We start from the raw sequence: 20,251 nt of genomic DNA, 5'->3' as shown, positions 1-20,251 counted from the left end.
TCCATCCTGTCACTGTGTTCCTAGTTTTCAGTTTATTTTTAATAGTAGCAGTCGTCATATGAAAAGACCATTTGTTAAGTTGATTTATACTCATATTTAATTGAAGCTCATTATTAATTACAGCAGTGTCCAGGTCTGAGAGCTCTTCATTTCTTCTTCCATTGATCGTTGGACTGGTTTGTGGAATTTCACTGATTATTCTCCTGCTGCTGCTTCTTTGTTGCTGCAGAAAAATAAAGGGTGAGACATTTTCCAGTTGATCATTTACTAAAAATCACTGATAAATTCTGATCTTATGACATGAAGTGAAGAACACTTGTACACATATTTGTATTTGTCTCTTTTCCAGATGCATGCAGTAACAGGTTGGTCCAACACTCTTGTCTCATCTTGATCATCATAACAATACTTTCCATGTTCCTTATTAAACTCCTTCATGCTTTAGTCTCTCTCAGTCTCTGAACATCAACCAAGGCTCTGCTACACAGCAAACAGTGAACCAGAATGAAACTCAAGTTTACTCCTCTCTTCTCCATGGTCAGCCTTTCCAATCATTCTTTTCACAACTATTTCTAACACCCACTTTGACTTTTCAATCAAAAGCTCAAGTGACTCATTGGATTTTGTCTTGATTTTCTTTGACCTGCAGCTGATGTTTGTGTCTATGAATCAATCAGAGGCTCTGGAAACACAGGAAGTGGTACAGTAGAAACTTTGATTCATGTGGAGCTGTCAGACATTAGATTATGATCAGTGACTCATCTAAACTCATGGAACATTCTGATTTCAGGGGAACCAGACCATGAATCCAGAAATATTACATCTCATCTTCAGCTTCAAGGTGAGGAGTCACTACTAAAACTATCAAGTATGATAATATATTAGTTGTTATCACAACTACCAACCTCTAATAGTACATAGAGTGTGAGAGTAATTGAATAATCTGATGCATTTATCTTAACAGGGAGACATGACACTGAGAAGAGCTCTGACTACAATAACGTGAATCCTGAATCTTTTTTTATGTGTCACATGGAGTCAGTCTCAGAGAACCAGTCAGATCCCTGCCACAGTCCAGACTGTCAGCCAGGATGAAAATCACCAGCACATATACTCCTCTCTTCTCCACGGTCAGCTCTCCATTCAAACAAACTTGCTTCCAGAGCTGCAATGTGCTTCAACTTCATGAGCCGTTACTGCTCAACTAAATCAGCTTCTTTAAAATGATTTTCCTTTGTGCTGATTTTCACTGACCTACAGGTGATGCTTGTGTCTATGAGTCACTCAGAGGTCCTGAAAACACTGGAGATTGTACAGTATAAACTTTGATCCATTCACAGCTCTGCAACATCATATGATTGAAATTCAAGCCAGTTAAAATGTTCTGATTTCAGTTGGACGGGCCGGTGGCTCCACAAATGTCAAATCTCAGACTGAGCTCAGAAATGTTGGACAGAGGAGTGAGTACACAAAACATTACACAAGTCAATTATTGCAAATTCTCAGTTGAAACAATATCAAAAACAATACCACATACTGTATGTCACTTTACCAAAAGTTTGTGGACACCTGAATAACATACCTGTACATGCAGACTGTGATTGTTTAATTTCAGTTTCTAAATCAAGGTCGCGCCCAGAACATGTGGTATTAACACAAAGAAACATACTTGGTTTTTATCATTAAAGATCATTTTGTTTCTGTGTAATCTTTACAGGAAAACGAGGTGATCCAGGGAAGAGCTCCGACTACTAGAATGTGAATCCAGACTCATCTACAGGTAAAATGTTTAGTTACTGAGTCATTTTCAAATGAATAAATGAAGATCTATCACATCCTCATTTAATGCACATGAGGTTCATGAAATAAGAGGTATTGGTGGTGTTAAAGATGAAGTCAGTGTTAGTTTTCTACCCTCAACCAGACCTGTACAAACTTACTGGTAAAACAAAACAAAGATTCTATGGACTGTGGACCTAACAGACCAATGTTGTTGTAAAATACGGATTATAAATTATTAGCGAAGGTACTATACTCCTCTTGCCAAGCTGTTTTCGTCTCATGGAAGTAGAGAATACATTCAAACTGCTATATTCTAGGCCCTCAGCTATGGTTTTTCCATTCTTTTTTTCAGTACTCTGAGTAGAATTTGAACTGAGTTTCCTATTTAAACCTCAACTTCCCACTTGTTTCTCAGAACTGAAGAAGCTTCTCGGATGAGTGGCTAAACGTCTTCACGGAATTCTACAAGTCCAGTTGCCTTTCTCTAAACGCCTTTTGGATAGGATTTAAACGACTTTGGATGTTTTAAAGTTGACTACCATGTAATTAAAGTTGAGTCGACATCAAGTAGTCAATGATCTCACACATAAAAACATAATAGAACGTAATGCTTTGCAACAATGAAATCTATATTCTTGATCTGAATACATATTGTAAAAAAGAAATGTACGAGAAAGATGCAAAGATGCTGCTGTGCACTATCAATAGCTTTTAATAGTACTTCACAGTGTGATTCAAGATACGCTACCCGACAAAAGTTTACACACACTGGGACACACCTTCCCATTTGCATATATCTCTGAATCCTTTTCTGTGTATTGCAGCAAATGTGTTGCCTCCTTCTCTCTGTTAGAACAGGGTGTTTGGTGAAGTTGTTTATAATTAACTATCGTTGAGTGGATTTGAACCATTCCTCTGCTAGCGTTACTGGATGTCTTTTCAGATGAGTGTGTAATGCAGTAGTACTTTTGTTGTATTTCAGGACTGACTTATCACAATAAAATGGGCTGCATATTTAGTGAAGTATTTCCACACATGGTGAACTGCTGCCAGTTTGCTACAGAGACCCACTGCGCTCTTTGCCTCTCTTCTAGGAGGCATCCCTGTTGTTGATGTCACCTGATCAGTGACTAGTCAACTTCCTGCTTAAAGTGTCATGGCACAGCAGTAAAGTTGACTAGTTGGTACAACCCCCTAACTTCGAGTCCTTTGAGCTATATCATAGTTGCCTGGGATGTCCCTTCAGCCCCTTCTTCTTTGGATTGACTATCGAGCCCTTGGCAACAGATTTTATGTCAAATCCTTCCACACCTGGTATAAACAGGTGGAACATGGAACAAAAAGTGTTTGTCTGCTTGTGATGTTCTGCTGTACGTTTCTAGTGTCACAAGTGTTGATTGTTGTCTGATTTCAGGTCCATAAAGAGAGGTGCATCATCAATGAAACAAGACAAGTCTGGACAACAACATAAAGAACAACATTCATCTGTAAACATGTGTTTGATGACATTTATTCAACTGCTGCCATCCAGACATCAGACACACAGTCATTAATGAAGATCAGATGAAAGAATGACCTCATCTGGATTTAATGTCTGTATCAATGTCAACACTGATGATACTGTCTGATTATTATATCTATTGTTGTTGCATTGATGTGGTCAATCTGCAGGTTAAATACACCATCTATCTATAGACTGTAACATAATGTATATTCTACTTTATTTCTGTTTAGTCTCATCAATAACTCAGTTCATTAAAGTCAATTCAATGTTTAAATGACTGAATCATTATTGAGTTTCATGGAAGTGTTTTTGGTTTCCATCAGTCTGTGTCTCTTGTGCTGCTTTTGCTGCATTCTTACTGTCCTTTCTTCTTCTAGTGCTTTTGTTGTGGGCAGCACTGCCCCCATGTGTCACAATGAACAGTCTATGGCAGGGGTGTCGAACTCAAAAACACAGTGGGCCAAAATTTAAAACCTGAACAAAGCCGCGGGCCAAGATTGAACAAATGAACATTTTAATATGGAACGAAACAAATTTTGCTTTAACATTGAATATGGAACAAGCAACACTTATTACATTATATATAACTTAATAGTGGAGACATTCAAAATCAAATTTCAAATAAAAAAACACATCAATGGCATTCATTTATAAAATAAATTTTTAAAACATTTTTCTATTCGCAGCCTTCTGAATTAAATATCAAAATAAAATTTTTCCACTGGATCATTTTTAAAATAATCAACCATTCAAGCCCATGCCTTTGAATTGCGAGAAAAAGTGCATAAAGAAAACGTTAATTATTGTTCAGTTTGCTACATACTGATCTACTCTGATGTGCCCAAGCCAGATGCCTGGCATCTCTTTTTGGATGCTAGTTCATCAATGTCTGGGCTCAGGCTCTGAGTTGAAGAAATCCTCAGTATCGAGCAAAGGTGTTCATCAGTCAGACGTCTCCTGAGAGATGTTTTGGTCATCTTCATCGAGGAGAAAAGGTGCTCACATAGATAAGTGCTGCCGAACATGGAGAGCATCTGAGCAGCTTGGGTGCGGAGCTGAGGCATTGTGTCATCTCCTCTACTTTCTGGCTCCTTTGAGTCATGTCCAGGTCCTTGTATTTGTCATGGTGTTTCGTTTCATAGTGTTGTCTAATGTTGTACTCCTTTGTAACGGCCACGTTGACCCCACAAACAAGACAAACGGGCCTGTCTTTCACATACGTAAATAGATATTCTGCCTCCCACTTGTCCAGAAAGCTTTTCTGCCTTTCTTTTCGTCATTTTTGGGAAGGAGTAGCACAGTGACAGTTGTAGTGTATACCTACAGTCACAGAGGAGTTTAGGGGTCCTGTCCTGATTGACGCACCAAAACAACAGCACTATTTTTCTCAGCTCTCGTAGTCATTTGGTATTGTCTCGCGGGCCAAATATAAATACAACACGGGCCAAATTTGGCCCGCGGGCCAGAGTTTGACACCCCTGGTCTATGGTCACAGTCAGCAGCAACAAGCTCAGCTGAAGACTGGAAGACTTTTGTTAGAGCACATTGTTTTCTGACCTGTAGGTGTCTCCATGAGGATAAAGAATGTAGTTACTAACTGTCCATTCTGCTACAGGTTTATTTCTATCTACTGACAATCAATGACCTCATCATTTCTATCTGAGACACCTTGAAGCAGCACTTCCTAAGTGATGTGTGAAAGTGACGCATGCTCAGATCAACCACTTTGATAGAGTTCCATTGAAACTATTTTTCTCAGAAGACAACACATGGCCAGGAAGGCCAACAATTCATCCAAGGCATTTTATAAAACTTCATTTTCTTCTGTTTGTGTTTGCATGCGTACACATACTGTATCTGCACACACCTCCCTTTAGATAACCAGCAGTATGGGTGCAGATGCAGTGGGTTTAAAGACTCAAAGACACACACCAGGGAATAGGATTTGATGTAATGAGTATAAAAATATGATTAAACGGTTTACGCGGTTAAAGACGGATTTCCATACACACCCTACCTCCACACTGCCCCACTCCTCCTCAGCTTTTGTTAACTACCTTTCCCATTGCTAAGGAGTGCCCCAAATGTAGGAAATGGTCAGAAGGTGTGACCTGTGAAATCCCAAAAGTATAAAAGACGAGAACAGTAGCCTTTACACTTCAGAGCAGGGTTGTGGTGACCTTTGTGCACTGGAATGTTGCTCTCCTTTGTTGCTGGCAATAAAGATCACTCTGATGCTCTGGACGCTGACTCCTGATGATTTCTTGGAGACTCCAAAGAGAAGACACTACTAGGCTGAATTGAACATCTGCCAGGGACAATTTTTTGTTAAATATAATATTTGATATAATTTGACACAACAAGAAACCTTGAAAACAGGAAATTCAGCCGTACGTTACAAACTACATGTCTTACCTTTAGTTTTCTGAGGCTAAAGGTTTAGGTTTGTATATTTATTCTTTGTGTCATTTTTTTTTCTTTGCTTCTGATGTCGATCAGCATTTTTATTAATGCTCATATTGAAGTCAACAATACAGTTCTGTACATATCCATTGTAACTATAGGTTTTGAGTTCATAACCTACTTGAATGTATGTAACCAGGTGGTATAATAGTTCAGAGATTAAATAGTTGAAGAGTTCAACTTTAAAGAAATAATGTTGTGCAGTTTCAATATGTGGTGTAGTTTTGCACTGTGGCCACCAGGTGGCGTTCGTAAATCGAGCCATTCTTGTCTTTGTATTGACGTCATAATGATATGTGTAAATGGGTGATTGATGTTTGCCTTTGTTCTTGGTGGATGTTTTCTTTATTTTTCTGTAAACGACACCTGTTTGGAAATTCTATTTTATGAAATAAATGCACAAAAAATCACACACACCTGTCCCCTAGTTTGTGTCCGGTTGCCGATACTCTGTGTTACCTCCACAGCTTTATAGTTCCTAACCGTAGTATGGAACTGCTGGTTATAAAGCTAAGTCTCGTCTCACCTTAGCTTGGCTCGTTGATGCTGGTAACTAGCAGTCCGGGTTAATTGCGCACACACACAGAGGAGGAGAGGCGGAGTAGTTGAACACGTGGACCGGGGCTTTATTTGGCACTTTTCTTCCTTCCGTACAACACAGTACTTTTTATGGCTGCAGAGTGGAGTTTATTCACACCGACTGTCTAGTTTTCACACACACTTCTTTTCAGCGTAACGTTATTCAAAAAAAACAAAAAAAAACAATACGGCTACGTGCTGACTACGTCACACACTACCCATAAGGCCACCTCCTTAAAGGGGAATGCTCAGGCCGGTAACATGTGGCCGGTCACATGTACACATATACACATAATGTAACTAACCCCCCTCCCCCCCTTCATAAATCTGCAGTGGAAACGTATGGGTCTTAATAAAGTGACATGCACAACGTTTTAGTTCTGTCACTCAAGAGTTAACTTGACTTGTATCTACACAAGAGGCGTTAAACTGAGGGCAGTCGTGTGCATTCTGTGAAAGAGAGAAGAAAGCAGACATTCACATGACACAGGAAAAAAATAGAAATCACAAGCTCTCAAAGTGTTACTTTCTTTCTCACAGTTCTTTCTTCCTCTTCGGATGCTGCAGTTGTTGCTTCCTGGTATGAAGTTGAAGTCTTTGTCTGAAGCAGAGTGACACGTTGTCAGTGCTGGATGTGAGGATGGGACACACTTTGCTCTGTGTGCTGGGGTTATTGTGTAAGTACATCACTTTCTCAGTTTGAATGGTTCAGATGAAGGAAAATGTTTCAGATGAGAAGAACAGAGTGTCAGAGGTTTGTCTCAGAAAGCTTGAACATGACATAGGAGCAAAACAGTTCAGAGCAAAGGACAAAGGCAGACAGGCCCTTTTGTTACCTGTGGTCCTCTGGGTTACTGTGTTTTCGCACCCTTCATAGATCAACTCAAACTTTTCTTTGCTTCAAAAGAGGAAATGGAAACATCTTTTATCTTAGTGTACTATTTGATGCGGGATTTCATATGTGGGGTCACATGCTGCCTGTCATCATGACCCAGTGCAACATGAAGTGCAACTTTGAAGCCAACGCACACAGAAAATGCTTCCTGATTTTACAGTCTGATGACAGTGTGAGCACTGTGCAAAAAGTCACACCGCAACATGCAGAACTCTGCTGGGGTCTGATGACAGCATCATTGCATATGTTTCTCAATATTTATTTGAAGTCGATGCAGACAAGGTACACTGGGCATATTCAGCACAGCATGCAAAAATAAACACACAATGCAAAATGTGGTGCAAACTGTCCAGATACGTACTTAATGTATTAACTCATGGTCAGTTTTTCTATTTTTAGATGCGAGTGTGAACTGTGTTTGTATTTGCAGTAGGTTGGCAGGAAGTGTTCGGCAAATGTGTTCTGTGGTCAAACAAACAAACAACAGTCGAGAGTGTCTGGTGAAGACGGTCGGAAGTGGGACGGACCAACCAGATGTGAGAAACTAGTGTAAAACTGCTTCACTGTTTCTCTGTTTACAGTTACAACTTTATTTTGATACGGAGTGGAAGTTTTTCTGTGGGTAGAACAACAGAGTGTCAGCGCTGGATGTGAGGATGGGCCACACTTTGCTGTTTGTGCTTTTGTTAACTCGTGAGTACCAGCGACTTTTGAGAACTTTTTAACTTCCTGTAGGCAGGCCCTTTGGCAGGTTTCCTGTTTTAGTTTTGCAGCCAATGAACTGTGATACTGGCTCAGCGGCTAATAATGTGATAGATTGTTCATGTATTCACAGAGTGAATATATGACATTCACATATCATGTAAATGACGTCTATGGAACACGAGAAGTTTAATATATTTGTTTTGAGTTTCATTTGAATAATCTCTGAAGTTTCAACTTTTATTCTAGTGTTGAACACTCTTCTCTTCTTGGGGCATTCTCAAGGTAATTTTTCATGTTTACTTTTCATTTATTTATTCATTTTGTCAAGGGTCCTACATTATCCCTTTCAGTGTGTTTTTCTGTGTCTGTCTACACAGACGGTAGACAAGAATAACTTGCCCATATATCTCTGTGATATTGCTTTTTGTGTAGTGTTTTATAAATGTTTAACTTTGCATCTAGATGCTGTGCTGACTACTGACCCACACTGGTCCACTTTTTTCTCTGGCGAGTCTGTTACATTCATATGTGACATGAAGGAAGGAAGGGGCGCTGACTGGGAATACACAATCTACAAGGATGGTCAAGAATTTGTTCTCTTCAACACACATCAACACCATGGCCTCAAATCTTTGGTGACAAATGACAGTGGGGAATATCAGTGCTGTGGCCGCCGGACGAGGTCGAATGATACAAAGCTTAGTAATACAGTCTCTTTTGCTGTATCAGGTAAGTCCTCAACATTTTATTAACATGACCATGTTTACAACATTTACTTGTGGTATCTTAAAAGACCGCAAATACGCACATACAGCGTGTAAATATTGGCTGCCCAATTTGGTCCTCACGACCAATCACATTTGGCCCGCATTGCCGACTACGTTACAGTACTGATTTCATTTGGAGCATGTTTTGTCCCAATGTTAATTTGCCTATTGCACTAAATGTCTTTGTGTTTGAGGTCCAAGGCCTAGTAATATTTCACGTGCGTTTTCTAATATTTTAGTGTTTCAATTATTTTTCTTTTTTAAAAAAAACATTTCTTTATTAAATTTTTCAGTGACAAGACAAAGTCAAGAGGTGACATTTCAAGAGTCAAAACAGTGTCAAGTGTAACAAGTAGAGACTAAGATAAAATGAAATCAGACAAGGAATAACAAAAAAAAAGTACAAGAAACAAAACAAACCAACAACAAATACTCTGACAAAAACACAAGTTGGTCAGCCACTGCTAAATAAAAGTCCAATGTGTTCACTTAAACAGAGGAAAATAATAAACTCAGCTTTATATTTAGGAAGCTGCAAAGTAGGAGGTAAAACCCCAAACAAAGCTGTACATGCCGCTGGATCAAATTGAACCATTGTCCAAACAGAAATAGAGTTGAATATCAGTGTCCAGAAATTGTGTAGTGAAGGGCAAGACTAAAACATATGGACATGGGTAGCTGAAGCCTGATGACATCTTATGCATTTGGGATTGACATCATTATAGATTTTGGAAACCTGAGTGAGATGGGCACAGTAGAATTTTGCACTAGGTCAGACCATACGTAGCACAAATAGATGACGCAAAATGGCATCACAGCTCCTCCAAGATCTCCTCCCTTAGATCCTCTTCCCATTGGGTTTCAATTTTATGCTGCGAAGAATAAGTAAGATTGTACAGATGTGAAATAGCACCCTTAGTGGTAGGAAATGGGATTAAAAAGGAGTCAGAGAGGCTTCTGGGAGACTTGGGAAGTTGGGGTAAAGATTGCGGCTGAAACTACGAACTTGAAGATATCTAAAGAAATGATGTTTAGGCAAATGTAATTTCTCGGAGAGTTGCTGGAAGGATGCAAATGTACCAGTGTCATTCATTCAACATTTCTCCATCCCGGATTCAATTTTGGCTCCCCACTGGGAAGAATTTGGGCACCCCTGGTATTCAGTGCAACTTGAATATGGTGTGTCTTTTACATCTGCTTGTGTTTTCTTCTGTTCTACTGCTATTTTGAGTGTAATTCATCTCCCATCAAGATTAAATGTAAGCTTCATCTTTTCTATGACAACAGACAAACCCAAGGTCACACTGATACCAGGGGCAACAACCATACCAGTAGGAGGCAGAGTGACACTGACCTGCTCTGTGGAGCCCTCTGCTGGATGGAAATATGAGTGGTTCAGACGTACCCCAGGAACCTCTGATGTTCAAGTCATGACAAATGATGGAGAAAACAGAGTTGTCAGTGTATCAAAAGGAGGAATCTACTGGTGCAGAGGAGGAAGAGGCGAACCAGTTTATTACAGTCATACTAGCGAAGATGTCACCATTGAGATAACCTGTAAGTTTAGTGACTTGGTTTTAAATATTTATGATTTCATGATTATCACTAGAAAAAGTGTTAAACTCACTGCCATTTTTCTAATTGTGTCCCAACTATCTGCTGAAAACAGTTTCCAACAAGGCTGTTGCAAAACAACACCCCAACTGGCCTCAGATATTCAGAGGTGAGAAGATCACTCTGATATGTGAGGTCCAGGGAGGTGACGACACTGAGTGGAAGTACGAATGGAGAACACCCAGGTCATCTACACACTGGACATACAATAAATACTGGACTTTCACTGCTTCTGATTCCAGCAGTGGAGACTACATGTGTAAGACCAGACTCAGAAATGACTCATATTCTTCAACAGAGTGGAGTAAAGCCATCACATTGTCAGTGTTTGGTAAGTCTTGTTTGTTGTTTGTGCAAGGTTCCAAATTATAATTGTAATATTATTTCCCTGCAAACTACTCTGTGGTTATTATAACTAGGTCAACTTTTGTTCAGCTTTTACCTCACTTAATCCATATGAATACATTCTTATACATAAAGGCAAATCCTAATCTAACTCGGTTGACAACAGCTGTTAAAACATATTGGCTCCTACAGTATGATGAGATCCGCTGAAAGATATTCAAGGGAATATCCATGGCTAGAAACATGAAGGCTAATATGCATAACCTAGACAGAACCAATTCAATAAATAGAACACTTCAGTCCCTGATTGAGAGTTTCTGTGAAACTATCCATTTGGATGTGAATTTCTGACTGCTAAATGACAGTTTGGAGTATGTGGCCTACTTGTATTCACTGTATCTACCCATAGTATCTATTGTATCTATCTATAGTTCTGGGTGAGAGATATAATCTCTCCATCATGTCCTGGGTTAGCCCAGGGGCCTCCTTCCGTTGGGACATGCCCGGAACTCTATAGTTTTGCTGCAAAAAATCAATTTCATCAAATCAATGCGGGGAATTATGGAAAAACTTGAGGGGAAGGCTTGGGAGGAAAAGCTTTCCCAATCAGTGGCGTTTTGTTGTTGGATATCTGCATTTAGATTGGTACTGGATGCTAGAAGGACAGTAACAACTTTGATGATCACAGAAGATTGTAGGATGTTGGGGAGATTATGGAAAGTGGCAACTCAGGAATGGAAAGTAGGATTTGGCTTGGAATGTGCTCAGCCATGGAGGAGAACTGCTACAAGGATTCCTTCCTCGCAGAGTTGCTTAGAAGATCATGCAATGTAGACAATCCAGTCACTCTGTATTTTTTTGGACTCAAGGAAAGCTTATGAACATGGGTCCCAGAGAACTATTTGAAGTACCGAGGGAGTATGGGGCACTGGGCTGCTGCTAGAACCCATCCTGTCCTTATCATACTCTCCTCAGTCCTGTCTGCTCATGATATTCATGGACCGGATCTCAAGGTGCAGTTTGTATGAAGAATTGAATCTACTTTTTTCAGATTATGTGGTCTTGTTGGCTTTCCTGGAACGTGACCTTCTGCACATGTTGTGATGGTTTTCAGTTCAGTTTGATGCAGCTGCAATGAAAATCAGTTCTTCAACTGAAGGCTGTAGTCCACTGACAAAAATGCTAGATGGCTCTTTCCAAGTTACGGGCGAGTTGCTTTGCCAAGTGAAGGAGAGGCAGACTGGTAGAATCCGAATTTGCTGGAAGGACTATACAGTATATGTCAGTGTATATATATATATATATATATCCCGTCATATAGAACTAGAGGGGTGTCTCTAATACCATACTAGCACATTGGATGGAGGGATGTCAGAAGAAAATAATTTCAGTCAGTCCTGCTTCACAGAACCAATACAAGTCTTCAACAACACATTCAGTTTATCTGTTGTAGGTCTTAAAATATTTTGTGACTCGGAAATATTACAGTATTGTAAAGTTTAATAAAATTTCAAAAGTAGTGAATGTTATTGAACTAAATAGCTTGTTAGTCATCCATTTAACTCTCTTTACTGCTGACTTCTCTCTGCTTCTCCCCCTCACTGTTTCCACACATTCAAATGCAGGCGGGCTTCCTCCATTGATGGAATCCTGTGTTGTAAAGACGCTTTACCATAGGTCGAGGGAGGAGTCAGTGGCAGTGCTGCCTTTAAGCGCGCTTGAAAAAATCTGGGAAGAATTGGGAGCATTTGTTTGTGGTGGTCTTGTGAAATAAAATGGTTAACAATCGCTGTGTTTCGAAACAAAGACACGTGTATGAATTGAGATTGCGATTTTTTAACAATTTATCGTGCAGCCCTACTGTATATTTAAAGCAGAAATACACAGAATTTGTACCAGCTATAATGTACCATCAGCACAGTCAAATGCTGCATTTTGAGATAATCTCTTTCTAACAGGTAAACCCCAACCTGTCCTCTCTGTGTCTCCATCATGGCTGAGTCCTGGAGCCTCAGTAACTCTGAGCTGTGAGGTTGGACATCCATCTGCAGGACTGAGGTTTTACTGGTATAAAGCTGTTCCTGATCTATCACACAAGTATCAATATTACAACTATGAGCTGCTTCCTAGTAGCATCAGTGGAACTGAACAAGATTCCTACATCATTGATGGAAAGACACACACAGCAGGATATGTGTGTAGAGCTGGAAGAGGAGAGCCAGTGTTTTACACTGATTACAGTGATCTTCAGTTCGTCTGGTCTGGAGGTCAGTTTGTATGTTCTAGTTCTGGGACAAACTTGTCTAAAACCTGAGGGAGAAATAGATGGATAACTTCCTCTCACAAGCATCTGGACAAACTCTAATGAGGGTGACTCAATTTGAAATTTCTTTTACAGATGTCCAGAATTTTTCAGATTTCCATTCATCAGCGTCTCTCACGGTGAATCCTGACAGAGTGCAGCACTTCACCTCTGACTCTGTCTCTCTGAGCTGTGAGGGAAACTCTACTGAGTGGAGAGTGAGGAGGTTTACTGATGATGGCGTCCTGTCACACTGTTCTACCTGGGGGACAATGACTGGATCAACATGCAATGTTAATAGGTTAAGGAACAGTAATGCAGTGTATTGGTGTGAGTCTGAATCAGCTTTCAGCAACGCAGTCAACATCACTGGACAGAGTGAGTATTAATCACTAAAGCCAATATCCTTCATTAATAACTGGTGTTTAAAAATTAAAGTTATAATCTTTAGCAGTGGCTCGGTGGTTAGCGCAGATGCCTCCCAGCAAGAAGGTTCTCTCCATGTAATCAAAGACATGCTCGTTAGGCTAATTGGTGACTCTAAATTGACCCTAGGTGTGAGTGTGAGTGTGAATGGTTCTTTGTCTCAGTGTTAGTCCTAGAAATAGGCTGGCGACTTGTCCAGGGTGTACCCCACCTCTCGCCCGATGCCAGCTGGGATAGGCTCCAGCAACCCCTGCGACCCTAGCGCAGGATTAAGCGGTACGGAAGATGAGAAGATGAGATATTTAGTATTGCCTTGCATGAGCTACTGTAAAATTGAAACAAATATTGTTGTTTGTATGAGGAATTGAATACCTTTCTTTTTTAAAGTCAACTAATATGTGGTGAAAGTCTAGTCTACGTTGACTAGTTGATGACATCACACATAAAAACCCAGTAGAAAGTTATGCTTTGTAACAATGGAATCTTGACTTGAATACATATTGTAGGTGTAAAGGTGTCATAACTTTAGGCGATGAAATTCACCATTAAATAGTTGACGTGCAACCCCCTTCTCTCTGCTGCCACATGGTATTTGGTGAAGATGTAAATTGACTGTCATTGAGAGGATTTGGACCATTCCTTTACTAATGTAGTATATTATCTTCTTGTTTTTCTCTTCTGTCCCTTTCCTGTATTTGGGGGTTGTGAAGTGTGTATAAAGTTCAAAGGTCAAAGGGTCATTTACCAGATGCCAGTTCGTAAAACGAACCAGGACATACGACCCAAAGCTTTGTTTGTGTATGGGGGTTCTCGGGGATGACCATCCTATATAAGGTGACTGTGGGAGCTGAACGAGAGAGGGGATTCGACGATTGGCCAGAAGCTCTCTCAGATTTGGCAAGAGTTTGACATTGTTCTTTCTTGTAAATAAACCTTTTAAATGCAAGATAAGACTTGTCAGCGGTGATCACTTCTTTCTTCAGCACATCAATATACAACACTAACGTTAGCGATGCCTTTTCATGTCACAGCAGACTGAGCTTCATCTTCAGTGAATTATTTCAGCCTACTTGATGACCCACTGTGTTCCTCACATGTCTTCTCAGAAGTGTTCGTGTTGTTATTGCAATATGATTGGTGATGAGTCGACTTCCTGCTTAAAGTGTCATGGCACAGCTGTAAAATCGACTAGTTTGTAGCACTGTAATTTTAACCCTGTATCACAATCTTCTGTTTTCCAGATAAAGACATCATCCTGGTGAGCCCTGTCCATCCTGTTACTGAGGGAGATTCTGTTTCTCTTGGCTGCAAGTTGAAGACACAAAATGTTCTTTCTACTGTGTTTTTCTATCACAATGACAAACTCATCCAAAATGATACCAGAGAGGAGCTGAATATCTCTGCAGTGTCAAAGTCAGATGAAGGCTTCTACAAGTGTCAGTCCTCAGGAAAACAATCACCACAGAGTTGGGTGGCTGTAACATGTGAGTTTGATTTTATAGTGTGATACAGTGTGGGATGAATGTTTTTGCAAAGGCCACAGCACCTGAAATGTGTAAATAATATCTACAAAGGTTTTAACAAAGGTGAGGGGAAATTATTTGGCTTGGGAAATGCCGAGAACTTCCTGTGAAACTTTGTGTGATGTCAGAATGTCTATGAATGGTTTATGTCGTTGGTCTTCATGACGGGGTTCGCATAGGTACTGCAAAATATTTGGTTGATTAGAATTTTTATTTTTTTTTACTATATATTTTTTTATACTACACTATAAAAATAAACAATATGCCTAATTAAGCAAGAATCTTTATTCTAAAAAGAGGACACCCACACCATCTCTTTTATGCTCTTTAATTCAAGAAAGAATTTCACGGAAAAATGTGTCAGCACAAAGCAAAATGTCTCAAACTCAAATGTATCATTTCAATTATCATTGGAATTGCGTATCATCATTAAATCATTAAGTCTTTCTCAGATATGCCATTACATATGTGTAACAGGTCCCAGGCAGAGTACCTGTACACAGATAAGACTCCTGTAAAACAGGAGAAAGAATTAGACAGACGACTGGTTGCTTCTGTTCGATGTAACTTCGCTCATTAGAATGAGGAAGTCAACAAGAGTTCGTTCCTAAAGAAAGTCCAAGCGGAGAACCAACCGGCCACACTGCCCCCTACTGGTGACACTGATTAACTCTCTTTGCTTTTGCTCTATCCACAGGTAATAATTGACTATTTTGGCACATATCAGCACGTTTCTTTCACAAAAACAATGCGTTCAAAATACAACAAACCAAATTACATGAAATGTGACCTTACATTTCATGAGCATCACATATGCATCATCAAACGGGAAACCGTCCAGGGTCTCCGTCTGTGACCCTGACGTCAAATATTCAATGACTTCAGTGTCGGATTTGTAAGGGCCTTGATCCTCCTCGTCAAAATCAAAAAAGTCATTCTCGCTTCCGCCGGAGGCTTTGATATGTGGAGTATGCAAGTCCTGCTGTTCGCGGGGTGAAGCCACGGCATTCTGTGGTCAGCGGTGTCCTTAAAGCATCTCCTCCCCTCTTCTTTCAGCCACCTCACTTTAAACTTTGACAATGTCACAGCAGCAAGTAGGGGATCTTTGCTGTCCAACACCGATGCAAAACGCGTCTTAATGGGACGCGGCATCCTGTAATGGGTTCCATCTCGTTGTTGTTGGTACCTTGAGTTTTTTTAAACATATAACCTCAACAAGCTCAGAGGCCACAGCAGTTTTCAACAACATTAGTAGAAATCAAGTTCAGTGTGTGCGATGCACATCTCAAATGAAGGGGTAGTGAATACTGTCCCTCTGGGGTACCGCTGGAGAGGACTTTGTGAACACCACATCTTCATCTCCACCTTCCTCCTTGTCTGAATCTGACGGTCCAGGCTCATACATTTTGAACGCTTTGATAGAATTTGACCCATTGTCTGTTACAGTAGCGGTCACCTTGTGTGACAGATCATGCGCTGAGTGAACCTGTTCAATTTCACCGGCTCTGACATCATACGTATGTCGTCCTTTTATTCTTTTACAGGCAACAAGCGAGATGTCATACCTAAAAAGCTTTTACTGTGGCAAGCCAAAATGTCAGCGGTAGTAGAAGTCGTGTATGCAGTGGTGGATAACTGTTTCTGCCCCGGGCACAGCTTACATCTCACCATCACATTCTTTTCTTTTCTTCCAACAAACTTTTAAGTAATGGGAAAATTTCCATCTTTCAAATGACGTTTCCATTTCTGTTGTGGGTCTCTTCATCTCCTTTCTCTTCTTCATCTCTGCGAGTCAGGTTAATGATATTCGTCATGCTGCTTACCACTTACCATAGTTATATATATATGGGTCTTCATAGTCATAGTTTGTTTCGTTCATGTTTTTGTAAAGACTTTTTGGCATGCAATATGTAATGTACATTAAGTTTGTTCATTAATAGTTACAGACTCTGAGCCTGAAAGCAACTTTCCATTTATTATTGGGCTGGTTTGTGGAATTCTCCTGATTATTCTCCTGCTTTTTCTGCTACTGCTGTGTTGCTGCAGAAAAAGAAATGGTGAGACATCTTTCACTTGATAATTCACCTGAAATCACTGAAAGATTCCGATGCTGTATACATGAAGTGAGGAACAATGCACTAATACCTCTGTCATATTTTCTTTTCTACAGGTCCATGCAGTATCAGGTTGGTAAAACACTTTGATTTTAATCACGGAAAGAGAAATGTGCATGTTCCTCATTAAATGCATTTACGTTTCAGTCTCACTCGGTCTCTGTTCATCAATCAAGGCTCTGCTACACACCATGGTCAGTCTTTTGAATTAAAATTATTTCACAACTATTGATTTGACTTTGGTAAAAACAGCTGAATTATGCTGTGGTCTATGGCCAACAGTAGCCCGTGCTCAAGCTTCAATTACCTTGCAAAACAACCTTTGTGTTAGTCGCTACAATATGTATTCAGGTCAGAAATATAGATTTCTTTGTTGCAAAGCATTACTTTCTACTGTGTTTTTCTGTGTGATGTCATTGTCTAGTTGACATCGACTCGAATTGTGTTTTTTTACCGTCTGTGTTGTAATGTTTGTCTTTGCACTGTCGATTGTCTTTGCACTGTTGGCACTGTTGTCTGCACCGTTTGCACATACTGCTTGTATATGTTGTTTCATGTCTGCCTAAGTTTACACAGGTTTGGTCTTGGGGGCGTGTACTCTCATCTCACTCTGTACTGCGCCTGCTATATATGGTTGAAATGACCATTAAAACTTGACGTAGTATTTCTGGTCCAATTGTTCACTGGAGCTACAGTGGTCTGGAAGGTACAGTGTTCTGACGGGGATGTTGTCATTAAGCTATAGCACAAATAGCACTTTAAATAAAGTCACCTTCAAGATTTAAAGACTGTGTGGAAGATATAAATATCATGAATGAGCAGAATGCACAATTATGATTCTTAATGACATTGGCAGAGCTGACTATTCTGCATAGTCTGACGGGAATAGTGACGAAGAATATAAACGTCATCAATACAAAAGCAGAGCTTCTCTCCATCATTCTCTCTCTTACAACTATGTCTCAAACCCAGTTTGAGTTTTAGTTTTTAAAAAGCTGAAGTGACTCTTGGATGTTGTCTTGATCTTCTCTGACCTGTAGGTGTTGTCTCTGTCTACGAATACACCAGAGGCTCTGGAAACACAGGAAGTGGTACAGTAGAAACTTTGATTCATGTGGAGCTGTCAGACATTAGATTATTATCAGTGACTGATCTAAACATATTTATTCTCATTTCAGATGAACCAGCCACGTTGTACAGCAGTGTTGCATCGTCTGCATCTCCACTTCAGCTTCAAACCATTAATAAGAGAAGTGAGTACACAAAATATAAAATGTAACAGTGGAGTCACATTAGCTTGTTGTTGTCGAAAATGTTCAACCTTTTAGTTACTTATATACTTTAACAATACTTGAATGAAGTTGTTGGTTTCAGAGTTGCTGTTTTTTTACAAACGGAATTATTTTGTAGAAGACTGACGAAATTGCATTAATACTTCTGCTAATGTTAATGTAAGTAGATGCAGCGACTCGGTTCATGATGGTAAATGATAAATGATTTGGAGTAAATATAGGAATAAAAATGTTGGAAATGGTTCCACTGCTGAGCAAAAGTAGTATAGATCAAAACTGCACTTCTGCATGAACACAGTAAGGTTCTAGTAAAATGTCTTTTTAAATATTCATTCTTGTTGCCACAGATTGGCTCAGTTGAAACACTTGTATACATAATATTTGTTTGCTGAGGGATTGTTTTTTGCAGTCATATAGTCGTACTGTATGTAGTGAAGCTAGATATCCCTCTTTCTGTGCAGCCCTCTCACAGTGGTGTCGTCATTCAGCTGTAGCACAAATAGCCATTTAAATCAAGCTGAATATAATAAGCTGAATAATGACAGGCCTGACCTATTCTGCATAAAGAGACAGGAATAGTGATGTCATTACAAGAAATATAAACTTCATCAACACAAAATCAGAGCTTCTGTCCGTTATTGTCTCTGTTATCCTCACAACTATTTTTCAGTTTGAGTTTTAGTTTTTAAAAATCTGAAGTGACTTATTGGATGTCGTCTTGATTTTCTCTGACCTGTAGGTGTTTTCTCTGTCTATGAATACGGCAGAGGATCTGGAAACACAGGAAGTGGTACAGTAGAAACTTTGATTCACGTGGAGCTGTCAGACATTAGATCTGTGACTGATCTAAACATATTTATTATCGTTTCAGGTGAACCAGACTCTGTGTACAGTAATGTTGGATCTCTTCACCAGCTTCAAGGTCTTAATAAGAGGAGAGAGAACGCAAAATATAAAACGTAAAATGTAAAGATGCGGTCGCATTTGTTGTTAACACTGTAAATAAATAAATAAACTTTTTAATTACTTTTAAATCTTGAACTTTCACAAACTTGATAATAATGATAGTTCATGTAGAAGGCTGCCACAATTATGTTCATTTCTCCTTCTAATGTATGAGTATGTAAGTTATTACTGCAGTGAATCTGTAGTTATCACTTACGTTATTTTATTTATTTTACCTGTGTTTGGGAGTAAATGAATGATAGGGATAAAACTCTTTGAAATGGCTCCACTGCTGAGTTAGAATGATATAGCTGAAACCTTCAATGTAATCATATACTCTAGTACGTAATAACATGACACCAAAACGCTCTATTTATTCATTCTTACTGCCACAGTTTGGCTCAGTTTACGCTCTGCATATGCTGCTGGTTTAGTGAGGGGTTGTTTTTGCGTTTAGCTAACAACTTCCTATCACTCTGTATGTAGCAGAGCTCTGTTGTTAGCTGATAAAAAGCACCATGGTGTAGGATTTCTTCCACTGAACTTGCAGCAGTCTTCCTGGTCCACTTTCTCACTGCAAATACCATTCACTGTCTCATTGTTCCTGTGTGGCCCGTATGTGAAAGCTTTGCGGACATCAAATAGCTGAGCCTATCACCACCAATTACAATTATGTGAATGACACAAGCTCCTTTGCAGTATCACATTGTTTCCATTTTTAGGTTTTAAGTATGCAGTCTTGGCTCGGTAGTGGACTGATGGCAATGATTTTTATCCCTATTAATCATGCATTCATCAGAAGAATAGCCCATAGGTCAAACATCTTGAGTTTGCTGTCACCAGCATGAATGAGTAACGTGTTCAGACACTAAATTAATTGTCAGTTTACATGTGAAATCTTTTTTGTTAGATTCTTTTTACTCATTTTTATGAACTGAATGTTGTACAATGGTAAATTACATTAATCCATGGATGTTAGCCGCGACTCTGCCAGG

The 20,251-nt window shown here is 39.6% G+C and overlaps 2 protein-coding genes and 1 long non-coding RNA gene across 8 annotated transcripts; all 3 read left to right on the top strand.

The window, feature by feature from the left end:
- LOC124996381 lies at window positions 1-1,019 on the top strand. Of its 2 annotated transcripts, XR_007110843.1 has the most exons (6): window positions 1-240; window positions 350-365; window positions 446-537; window positions 650-700; window positions 791-841; window positions 965-1,019. It is a non-coding gene; the product is annotated as an uncharacterized LOC124996381 (long non-coding RNA). The 2 variants fall into 2 exon arrangements; XR_007110842.1 differs by having other exon boundaries at window positions 1-537.
- A 5,851-nt stretch (window positions 1,020-6,870) lies between these two features.
- LOC125012739 (leukocyte immunoglobulin-like receptor subfamily A member 3) lies at window positions 6,871-12,968 on the top strand. The gene is made up of 8 exons (XM_047592898.1): window positions 6,871-7,005; window positions 7,805-7,916; window positions 8,175-8,210; window positions 8,391-8,657; window positions 9,983-10,252; window positions 10,365-10,640; window positions 12,613-12,655; window positions 12,941-12,968. Exons 2-8 carry the CDS (start codon window positions 7,880-7,882, stop codon window positions 12,966-12,968), a joined length of 957 nt encoding a protein of 318 aa, XP_047448854.1. The 5' UTR covers window positions 6,871-7,005; window positions 7,805-7,879.
- LOC124996329 (high affinity immunoglobulin gamma Fc receptor I-like) lies at window positions 12,891-20,147 on the top strand. Of its 5 annotated transcripts, XR_007110833.1 has the most exons (8): window positions 12,891-13,334; window positions 14,624-16,962; window positions 17,076-17,091; window positions 17,167-17,213; window positions 18,060-18,110; window positions 18,198-18,272; window positions 19,051-19,101; window positions 19,183-20,147. XR_007110833.1 is itself a non-coding variant. In XM_047569214.1 (2 exons), the coding sequence occupies exons 1-2, from the start codon at window positions 12,980-12,982 to the stop codon at window positions 14,887-14,889; spliced, it is 621 nt and encodes a 206-aa protein (XP_047425170.1). In that variant the 5' UTR covers window positions 12,891-12,979; the 3' UTR covers window positions 14,890-17,485. The 5 variants fall into 5 exon arrangements, 1 of the variants encoding a protein (XP_047425170.1); XR_007110838.1 differs by lacking the exon at window positions 18,060-18,110; XR_007110832.1 differs by having other exon boundaries at window positions 18,060-18,272.
- Window positions 20,148-20,251: the final 104 nt, after the last annotated feature.

The sequence above is a fragment of the Mugil cephalus genome, chromosome 1, assembly GCF_022458985.1.
Source record: "Mugil cephalus isolate CIBA_MC_2020 chromosome 1, CIBA_Mcephalus_1.1, whole genome shotgun sequence".
Classification (NCBI taxonomy): Eukaryota; Metazoa; Chordata; class Actinopteri; order Mugiliformes; family Mugilidae; genus Mugil; species Mugil cephalus.
This window is presented reverse-complemented; position numbering and strand designations above follow the sequence as displayed.